General features: G+C 33.5%; 2 protein-coding genes across 2 annotated transcripts; one reads left to right on the top strand and one right to left on the bottom strand.

Annotated features, from left to right (window-relative positions):
• Window positions 1-905: 905 nt before the first annotated feature.
• Window positions 906-4962, bottom strand: LOC120217892 (katanin p60 ATPase-containing subunit A1). Its single transcript, XM_039214913.1, has 7 exons — window positions 4734-4962; window positions 3879-4347; window positions 3419-3616; window positions 2822-3066; window positions 2369-2527; window positions 2113-2200; window positions 906-1381 (listed from the first exon to the last, which is right to left on the bottom strand). The coding sequence occupies exons 1-7, from the start codon at window positions 4853-4855 to the stop codon at window positions 1100-1102; spliced, it is 1563 nt and encodes a 520-aa protein (XP_039070844.1). The 5' UTR covers window positions 4856-4962; the 3' UTR covers window positions 906-1099.
• A 3470-nt stretch (window positions 4963-8432) lies between these two features.
• On the top strand, window positions 8433-9915 carry LOC120217970 (D-glycerate 3-kinase, chloroplastic-like). The gene is made up of 2 exons (XM_039214996.1): window positions 8433-8731; window positions 9434-9915. The coding sequence occupies exons 1-2, from the start codon at window positions 8500-8502 to the stop codon at window positions 9913-9915; spliced, it is 714 nt and encodes a 237-aa protein (XP_039070927.1). The 5' UTR covers window positions 8433-8499.
• Window positions 9916-11287: the final 1372 nt, after the last annotated feature.

Genomic DNA, 11287 nt, shown 5'->3' with positions numbered 1-11287 from the left:
AAGAAAATGGGGTTCCCTCTATAGTTCTCTCATGCTTCATATGAGCCTCCAAACAAGTTCTCTCATGGAAAAAGCTCAATCTTGCTTCAAGTTTGCATATTTCATTACCCTTTGCATTTGAGTATTGTTTAATTGTGTTTACATTGTTGTAATTGAGTATTCAGTGGGGAATAACAATTTATTATTATTATTATTTGATAAATAGGAGACCTCATTAAAACCCCTTCATAACCGTCAAGTAACAAGAGTGACTCAACAGACATTGGAATGAGGAAAAAAGTGTCTGAAGATTTTATTTTATAATCACCAAATACAAGAATACAATACCACCAAACCCGTTGACAACTACCTCAGCAACGAGCTACATTAACTACATAAACACATCAATGAGTATACCCTACTCAAAAACTACCTTCTAAAAACACACGACCAAAGTATATTTTAAAAAAAAGGATTATATAACAAATAAGTATTAAAGTATATAATTTTTTATTTAAGTACCTAAAGTGTTTTTTGGTCAAAATAATTATCTAAAGTTATATTTTTGATCAAAATAGGTACCTAAAGTATTTGATTTTTTTTCTATATAAACACCTAAAATATTCTTTAATTAATGCCACATGTAAACTTTTTTAGAAGTTAGATGCAAAGATCTAATAGAAAGGTACCTATTTTGACAAAAAAAAAACTTTAGATACTTATTTTGACAAAAAAAATACCTCAGGTACTTAAACTAAAAAATGATAAATTTTAGGTATTTATATATGATATAAGCCTTCAAAAAAATTAAAAAATATATAGTAAAATATTCTGATCAATTTAAGGAACAAATGTTAAAAAATCATCAGTACTCATGTGATGTGTCATTCAGATGCCAATACATAAACCCTAATTAAGGCAGAGTTTGAATAAATTCACAGTTTACTGATAAAGTAGTGAAAAATGATGAGGTTACAGGTACAAATAACAACAATCAGCCACTTTCAGATGAACAAATAAACTTTCAAAAATTACAACGAAACACCCTTTCAGTACCAAACATATCAGGAAAGCTTAGCAAACAATATTATCCATCCACTCACAGGTTTTAGTCTTTTCATTATGCTGATCCAAATTCGGTAAACCATTTTTCATGCTTCTCGATATCGGCTTGTGAAACACTTCGCTGGACCTTCGACAAGGCTTCTTCAAAGTCGCACATTGCTACAGGATCCTTTGAAATCTCATCTTTCGACATATTCTTAATCTCGTCACGCGTTTTTCCGGCTATTTTACGCCTCATGCCATTTAAGGAAGCATCACGGCAAACATTGGTGAGATCATCCCCACTATACCCTTCTGTTCGACGAGCCACTTCATCGATATCCACATCAGCAGCTACCTGCCACATTACCACACGGAAATGGCTACTAAAACTCAATTCAATAACAGGCATAGTATACTAGCCATTGGCCAATGTTTTTCAGGGTCCATTTGCAAGGAAACTGGAGTAAATTTTAGAACATTTCTCAGATCGGTATCGATCCAAGCATTAAATCCTTCACTTGAAAAAAAGAAGCAAATCGTGTTGATGGGTCCATGCCTATATAAAAATTTTAATACGACAAAGAAACATCGAAAAGATTTGGTTTTTAAAGAATGTATGGAGCTATGTTCTCTACTTCTTTATTTTTCTTGTAGCATCCATACCCTAAACCCATGTCTAACACATATCCGACCATGGGTAGGGGGATATAACTCTCCAAACATCCACCACTATCACCAAAAAGAAGAAACCACTTGGCTGCCAAATTTCTTGTTCTCATCAAACAGATTAATGAAGAAATTAATTTTGCATGACATATGACCTACTTATCATAATATTTTATAAACATTTTGAATCATCTAGTTTTCAGATGTTTCATATATGTTCTTTTAAACATTTCAGTTACACCATCACCATTACGCTACCACAGTGACATTTCATAAATAACTTATAGCTTACAGAAAAAACCAAGTATCATTGAAGCAAATCAAATGTGGCATGAAGAAAAAAGGGTGACAAAGAAGATAAACATAAAACAAAGCCATAGGAATCACAAGATTTAACCTTAGATTAGTGAGGGTATTTACCTCAACTGTTTTTAAATTGATCCGAATGAGCTCCTTACGACTCTCAAAATTGGGAAGGGGAATATATATACGCTTTTCCAGTCGCCTCCTAAGTTCCATGAAGAATAATTAAATACAACAAATGTAAACTAGTAACTTTAACAAAAAGATCTCTCACGCATATGACTTGGTGCAAATAAGATACCCAGACAAATGAAAACGAGAGGAGAAAAAAAAATTCAAAACTAGAACACATAAAAAAGTAAACAGGAGAAACCTGAGTGCCTCATCTATGTCCCATGGGAAGTTAGTTGCAGCCAAAACCATCACTATTTTACGGCTACCATCTTCATTTGTGCCTGTATTATTTACACCATCTACCTGAACAAGCAGTTCAGATTTCACCCTTCTAGACGACTCATGCTCCCCAGAAGCCCTAAACCAAAATAAAATAAAAAGATTGCATTCAAAGTCAAGAGTATGCAAAAGCCACGCCAAAAGGAAGAGAGAGAGTTCAATGCACCAACAAATGCCCAATGAAGAAGAAAAAAGAGAGCATGTCTATCTGTGAACATTTACGAGTTAAACATTAAAATACTGTCCCCCAATCATGAAAGAAAATAAACACAAAAATACTTAAAATTCTAGACATCAAGAATAAATGAAAGCTAACAGCAAAGACAGATCCCGGATAACAGACAAACTGTACAGAATCAAGTGGCAAACTTACCCACGGGCATTGCAAAGAGAGTCAATCTCATCAATAAAAATTGTACTAGGAGCATAAGCTCTTGCTAGATCAAACAAGCACCGCACCATGCGCTCACTCTCCCCACGCCACTTTGAGGCTAATGTAGCAGAAGAAACATTGAAAAAGGTTGTACCACATTCAGTTGCAACGGCTTTAGCCAGAAGAGTTTTCCCAGTACCAGGAGGACCAAACATAAGAACTCCTTTCCATGGTCTCCTAATACCCTAAAGACAAAAACAAGAAGAAAATAACTCAACCATTCTAGCAATGAATGTCAGAGCATACACATTTAGAAAAGGGAGAAAAAAAGATATGCAAAAAAGTTAATTTTGTACTTTTCTGGAAATTTCAAAATAAAACTAATCCCATCTTAATGATTTTCCAGTAATCATAAAAATGTATACAGAAAACTAAATTTAAAATTAATGTCATTATGACCCTTTACTGAATGCAAAATCAAGGCAAATAAACAAGAAAAATAACAGATGTAGTATTTAAATAATAGTATGTGATATAAACGAGAATCAATCTGGCAATAATGCTTTGATGGCAATTCAGCTGCAATGCTGCAAGTACCTGAAAATATTCAGGCATCCATAAAGGAAGAACAACAGCTTCCTCTAAAAGTCTTTTTGCCTCAGTCAAACCAGCAACATCGTCCCACCGTACTCCAGGAGTTGTTTCTAAAACATCCCTTTCTAACATTGCAGCCAGATCTGGATCAGGTCCCTCATACTGTGACCTCTTAGACTTCCCATCTTCGCCATCACCATTCTAAGCAATTGCAAAAGCAAATCAATCACCAAAATATTGAGAACATCCAACTAAAGTAATTTAACCTTGAAATAGAACTGTTCATATCCCTATAATTATTTGGGGTTGTATTAAAGCGCCGATTCAGATATTAACAGCAAGCTTGCCACATGCATCCGTGTTTTGAACCCAAACATGTTAAGCTTTATACTGAAATCTCAAACTTCAATAAATAAACATAGTTAAAATTAACAGGAAAGATGTTCTGTCAACCAGAACTTACTGCTGAATCTCCTTTGGTAGATTTCCCTGAGCCAGTACTCTTCTTTCCAGTGGTAGATGCTCTGGCCCCTGCGTTAGTTCTACTTGAACCACCTGCCTTCGCACCACGTCCAGTCGTACCACTTCTAGTATTGCCACGACCCCAAGCCCCATCTTGTGGCGATTTCCTCGTGCCCACTTGACCAGCCCTTGCAGGTCTTCTACTTGAAGTGTCCCGACTTGGAGGCCTCCACACATCAGGATCATCCATTGGGGCACCTGATGAAGTCGGGTATTCATCTAATGGTTGGAATACAAAAGATGACTTAGCATGAATCGGTGGCGAAGAAGGACGCCGCCCATTGGGAGCTTCCTTAAACGACCTTCTCTCAGCATCCAATTGCTTAACAACTTCTGTCTCCTCTGATATTGCTTTCTTTACATTCATCCATTTTGCACGAATTAGCGGGTCATCAAGACTGGTTAGATGCCTAAATGCATAACAAAACAAAAAAAAATTAAGCAAATTAGCTCAAACAATTCTTAAATAATGCATCTTTCACAAAAAATTCCAAACAATAAGTAATTCATGACCCAATAAAATAGAATATTTATAATTCATATCTGCAAACTACAACTAATTTTCTTAAAACTGGCAATCTGAAAAAGAAAATCCCAGCTGTTTTTTTTTTTTTTTTTGTATTTTATCCTTGACACTTTTTCTTTTAAATCTAATTGAACTACTAATGTAACTAACTAAGCTTCGAATCAGAACTGTATAAAAACCCGGAATTTTAAAGGGAACGAAAATAGGGGAAACCATGAGCGGCTGAAATTAAGGAAAAGGAGTGGAAAATAAAAAAGGAAGAACAGTTACTTGTTGATCTGAGCAATGGCTCCATCAAAGAAGATAATGGAAGTGTCGTAGAGGCCTTCGAGAGCGTATTCTCGGGCCAATTTCAAATGATCTTGCAATCCAGCGAGCGAATTTCCTACCATTTCGATTTCACCAAAGAAAATACAATACCAGCAAATCTCCCAAATTCTAGGGTTTCCAAATCGAAGAAGGAGAAATCTTTTCTTTTTCCACGGTTCAGATTGATGAAATGGATAGCCTTTCACGGCGACGTTTAAAGCTCAAACCGTGGGTAGAATGAGGTAGGAAGGCGTGAAATTACTTTTGAACCTCTAATTGGAAATTACATTTGTGCCGTTGTTGTTTTGGGGAGTTTTAGGCCGTTGTTTATGGTGGACCCAATACGATCTTTTCGACTGAACTGAAAAAAGTTCAACTGTAAATTTATAAATTTGATTTTAATAAAAATAAAATTTAAATTGAGTTTGAAATATAATTTGAATAATTTAAAATTTTTAATAATTATTAAATTAATTTTTAAGTTTGAGTCGAGTATTTCAATTATATATAATATATAAATCACATATAAAAAATATTATAAATATTTACAATTAAATTTAGGGTAAAGTATAGTAATGGTCACTGAACATTTCTGAAGCTTGCATTTAGGTCCCCTAACTTTTAAAACTTGCAATACAGTCCCCAAACATTTATTCCGTTTGCAATATGATCCCCCAACTTAAACCACTGTTAGAAAATTAGGGTAAATTATATAAACGGACATTGAACTTTTCAGGCACTTGAATTTAGGTCCCCCAACTTTTAAAACTTGCAAAACAGTCCTCAATTTCATTCTAAACCCCAATTTCCAAAATAATTCAATTTCATTCTAAACCCTAAATTCCAAAATAATTCAATTAAATTCTAAACCCAAATTCTAAAATACTTCAATTTAAGGTTTAGAAAATAAATTTATTAATTATTTCAAATAAACACATATTGATATAATATATAATTTATAAAAATTCAGAATATTATTTTACTAGGTCATATTGAACCAAGATCCACCTATTTATAATAACATTTCTATAGAAAGACGTTTCAAAATATTTTAAAAATATATATTATTTTTTACTAAACATGTGACTTTATGGAATTATGAAAGTGGCGTTGTCTTGATGGAATAAATTTTGTCAATGCGTTAAGTGAGTTTGTAAAACATTTGACAGAAAAATATAGTTGCATGCATACATCAGAACTACGCTTGTAGACCTGCTAGTAGGAAAACCTTTGCCAGTAAGATAACGGTCAAAATAAATACCGGAAAGCAATAAAGTTCTCAATTCATACATCCATGTAAACTTATTTGAAAAATAGGAGAACCAATGACCAAGAAGCTAATTTCAAGGGGGGAAATCAACAAAATTACACATGCATTAAACATTTTGAATACATAGCCTCAACCGTAGATTATGCATTGAAGCTTGAACAAAATAGAATGTCAAAAGCCAGAGGAATATGTAAAGGAGCACAACACTTCCATGAATTTAACTATGATTAAAGACTATTGAAATCCCTTAGCTTCTCATCTCCAAGAAGGGTCAGCACTATGATATGACAAACTATGGTGAATGTAGAAAATAATGTGAATTATGATTCATTGCTTCGTACCTCTACCAAAGGAGCATCACACTGTTCAGGTTCCATAGGTATTTATAGCAATTTGATTCTCATTAAATCATAAATGTACAGCAAATAGTGCGTGTCTTCTCTAGCATATCTGTCATCACAAAACATATAATAAAAGCAAAGCAATTAGGAGACGTAAAACAATGAAAGCATAAGTCAACAAATTGGTAGGTATCCGACACAAATTTTCACTTCAATTCAGGCAAGTAATTCATGTATATCAATTGCACTCAAAACTATGCCTAAGCATTTCCATAAAGACAATGGCATTTAAAGTACAGTAATTAGGCTCTTTAATATGCAGTAAGCAGTAACATTCCCAAGCCTATAATATATTTAACATCTTCAATGAGTTCCAATGAGATTAGCATCTTCTTAATCATCCAAAATTTGTGTTACTATACCACAAGTCCAGAGTTGTCATGTATAGTCTGAGATACCAATTTCCTTCCCCCTAATTTATTGATAAGTGCTAATAACCCCAATAAATAGCTTCATAGAAACACTAAGAGTTTAACAGAAAATTATCAAATTAAATCCTCAAGTTCAGAGAAGTGACAAGTTGACAATACAAACCTGTCCAGTGTCAAAGAGATTGCATATATATATGCCAAAGACCCGCTGAAGCCACACAATATCCCGGTCTACTCCATGCATAACCTATGTGAATTAAGGATGTCAAAAGAATGCAGGAGGACAAATAAGAAAAAAAGTTGCAGCCATCAAAGAGGCCAACCTTGTCACGTGTTTATATTTTTCTGTCAAATGTTTTACAAACTCACTTAACGCATTGACAAAAATTATTCCATCAAGACAACGCCACTTTCATAATTCCATAAAGTCACGTGTTTAGTAAAAAATAATATATATTTTTAAAATATTTTGAAACGTCTTTCTATTGAAATGTTATTATAAATAGGTGGATCTAGGTTCAATATGACCTGGTAAAATAATATTCTGAATTTTTATAAATTATATATTATATCAATATGTGTTTATTTGAAATAATTAATAAATTTATTTTCTAAACCTTAAATTGAAGAATTTTAGAATTTGGGGTTTAGAATGTAATTGAATTATTTTGGAATTTAGGGTTTAGAATAAAATTGAATTACTTTGGAAATTGGGGTTTAGAATGAAATTGAGGACTGTTTTGCAAGTTTTAAAAGTTGGGGGACCTAAATTCAAGTGCCTGAAAAGTTCAACGACCGTTTATATAATTTACCCTAATTTTCTAACGGTGGTTTAAGTTGGGGGACCATATTGTAAACGGAATAAATGTTTGGGGACTGTATTGCAAGTTTTAAAAGTTGGGGGACCTAAATGCAAGCTTCAGAAATGTTCAGTGACCATTACTATACTTTACCCTTAAATTTAAATAAAAATTCGAACAATTTGATTCGAATCAACTATTAACAGTTAAAAAATGATTTATTGATGATAAGACACTGCTTTGTTGAGTCATTGACTATTAAAAGTTACAAAATAGTCATCTAATTATTTATATGTTCTAAACTTGACATTTTTTGTTAAAATATTTGTAGTCTTCTAAGCTAGACGTTAACTTGCTCATTGAAATATGATAAAACATGATCTCATAATTGTTTGAGTTATATTTTGTTGATCGAGTCTTTATTTATATTATGTCTTGGAATTAATGCTTGGAATATTATGCCGTCAAACTAGTGCTTGAAGGAATCGACGATGTCAATATAAAATATTAAAATATAATTTTTTTATATCTCGGTCATCAAGTTAATGTCTAGTTTAGACGACTATCATTTTTTTAATGAAAAATGACGAGTTTAGAACATATGAATAGTTAGGTGATTATTTTGTAACTTTTAATACTCATGAGACTCAACAAAATAATATTTTATAATTTAAAGACTATTTTATAATTTTTAATAATTGAAATACTCAACAAAGTAAATTGTATAATCAATGGATCATATGTGTACTTTACCCATAAAATAAATAGATAGAAAAAGATTTAAAAAAAAAACTTAAAAAGCCAATTGCCCAACCCAACCGCTTACCTTTGGTTCGTCCACCTTCTTCTTCTCCACTGGGAGAGAGAAATTAAAATAAAATAAAAATGGCAGCTTTGACAACGCTTACGCCATGCCAAGCCACCACCTTGCATTATAATAATAGAATTTCCCATCATTATACTCAAAACCAAGATGTTTATATTAATCATACTAAAAGAATTCATAAAGCAAAGTCCTCTTTGCTTTGTTATTATCATCCTAATCCTGCCCTTGCTTTCCCTTCTCTTTCTACACAATCCACATCAATTATTCCGTCAATCCATTTGTCTACTTCAGGTATCTCTCTCTGTATATGTGTGTTTCATTGGTTTTATTACAGCTCTTTCTTTTTAATGGTTCATGTTCAGTTTTATCTACTTGTTCAAATGGTAGCCACTTGAAAAGGTTGGATAAGATTAAGTGGAAGTTTTGGAAACTTCTTCTTTTGTTTCTTAATGAATTTTCAAAATAATTATGGATTCTTCAGTTAGAAATTTAATGATGGGTTATGGGAGATTAGGAAAAACAAAATGGAGCAAAAACCTAATCTATTGCTGTCATATTATAATGAGAACTTGACATGATTTCTTCTGTTTATATATTTACTCTGTCATGAACTGTAAATTGCTTTCTTTTATTGTTTTCATGGTGGTTAAAACTGGAAATTTTCAATATGGAGTTGTCAAGAAAGGGGTTGTTCTCTCCTTTAGTAAAATTTTGGAAATTTTAAGTGCACATTCAAATTACTCACGTTGGATGTATAAGATTTCTACTTGCTTGGAGTTGTCTAATTCTTAAGCAGAAATGAGTATATTTAATATGTTGTTCATCTCTTCATTTTTTCTTCGAATCACCTACGGAAGTATGATCCTTTATGAACCATCAAAATACATCGAAAATCTTTGAAAAATTGAACGTAGACACATCGGGAAATCCCCAGCGCTGTTGAACGTGGTTTCTGTTTAGTAAACCTTTTCTTCTTTTGTATTCTTTCTGCAGGCTGTGGCAGCTCATGGTTGCAAGATACCTCCATGAATCGCGATGCTAGTATTCGTAGCAGATTAAGGGAGGGTCCAATATATTCAGCGTTTCCCACACAACCTGCACAAGTTTCCTCTGTGCAGGACCTTTATGATTTCATATGCTCTGGTCCTCTTTTGGACAAAGTGGGACTGACTGCTGAAAAGGTGGCAGAATCCATTGACAAGTGGTTGTTTTATGGATCGAAGCTTTGTCGGTTGTTTCAGCTCAATGAACTTTACCTTACCATTCCCGAGAAGGCAAGGTTTTATCACTATTACATACCAGTCTTTCTATGGTGTGAAGACCAGATATCAGAACACAGGTCCAAGTTCAAAGACGGGGAAGAGATTCCTCCCTTAGTGGTATGGATAATGTCTTTGAATGGTTGTTGTGTGCAATATCCCTTTACTATTTTCAGTACTGTTTTGGATTCCATTTTCATTAGGATTGGAATATAGTAAAAGGTTCTTGTTGCTAAAGGACTCCATTTTTGTTGAAATATCGATGCCTGATATCAATGTCTGATGCATATTTGGACATCTCATATCTGACTCGCTATGGTTCCTTGAAACAATGGTTCCTTGAAACACATGAAAAGGAAACCTTATAAAAATTGAACATACTCATATTTAATAGATACCCATCTCTGACCGTCACATTTCAATTCCAAGCAATATGTCACATTCAAATTCTCGTAACATACCTTCGCTATTTGGTTGATTTTCTTTGTGATGCAGATTGTTGTTGAAATTCCAAAGTCTAAATTGGCTGCACATTTCCACCGAAAGTGCAAATAATTAAATGCACCAAAAAATGGGTTGTTTTTTTGTTGATTTTTTTGATAATGGTAAAAGCTCAATTTTAGTCATTGTACTTTAGGGTATTTATAAATTAGTCCTTAAAGCTTCAACTATAAATACCCTAACTCATTTAGCTTCAAAATCATCCCAAAGCATTCTAGCTTTCTTCCAATACTAGAGAGAATTTAGAGAGTTTTTTGAGAGTTGTTTTCTCCTTTTTATCAAGAGAGAATTATCATTGTTTTCTCATTGGTAGATCGAGAGAGGTTGTAATTCCTATTTTTCTCGTAGTGAAATTCTTCTACCGTTGCCCGTGGTTTTTACCCTATATTATTTAGGGGTTTTCCACGTAAAATTTGTCTCTCTTTTATCTTCATTTTTATTTTCTCAAATTATCAGTTGCGATTTTGCTCTATCCGATAGTCGTCTTCCGCAACAATTGGTATCCGAGCTAGATTAGAGTGTGTAATATCTGCTTATTGTCTTTGTGGTTGCCACCAAAAGGTGGATCCTCCAACATAAGAAAGTAAGAAGTTATTACCAATTCTTTGAAGGTTCCAGAGAACTATTCACGATAGTGAAATAGTGGGAGCTATCCGTAAACGAAGCAATGGCAACGAAATTTGATATTGAAAAGTTCAATGGGAGAAATTTCTCATTGTGGAAATTGAAGATGAAGGTCATCCTGAGGAAAGACGGTTGTCTAGCAGCTATCAGCGGAAGGACAGTAGATTTCACAGACGACAACAAATGGATCGAAATGGACGGAAATGCTATGACAAACTTTCATCTAGCATTAGCAGATGAAGTATTGTCAAGTATCGAGGAGAATAAGACAACTAAGGAGATATGGGATCATCTCACCAAACTGTACGAGGCCACATCGCTGCACAATAAAATTTTCCTTAAGAGAAAATTGTACACTCTTCGTATGCCAGAATCTACTTCAGTGACGGAGCACTTAAATACACTGAACACTTTATTTTCTCAGCTTACTTCCTTAAGCTGTAAAATAGGAGAACAAGAACGT

The sequence above is a fragment of the Hibiscus syriacus genome, unplaced genomic scaffold (assembly GCF_006381635.1).
Source record: "Hibiscus syriacus cultivar Baekdansim isolate YM2019G1 unplaced genomic scaffold, ASM638163v2 tig00110194_pilon, whole genome shotgun sequence".
NCBI classification, from domain to species: Eukaryota; Viridiplantae; Streptophyta; class Magnoliopsida; order Malvales; family Malvaceae; genus Hibiscus; species Hibiscus syriacus.
Note: the sequence above shows the minus strand (reverse complement) of the source record. Positions and strands in the feature narration are given on the sequence as shown.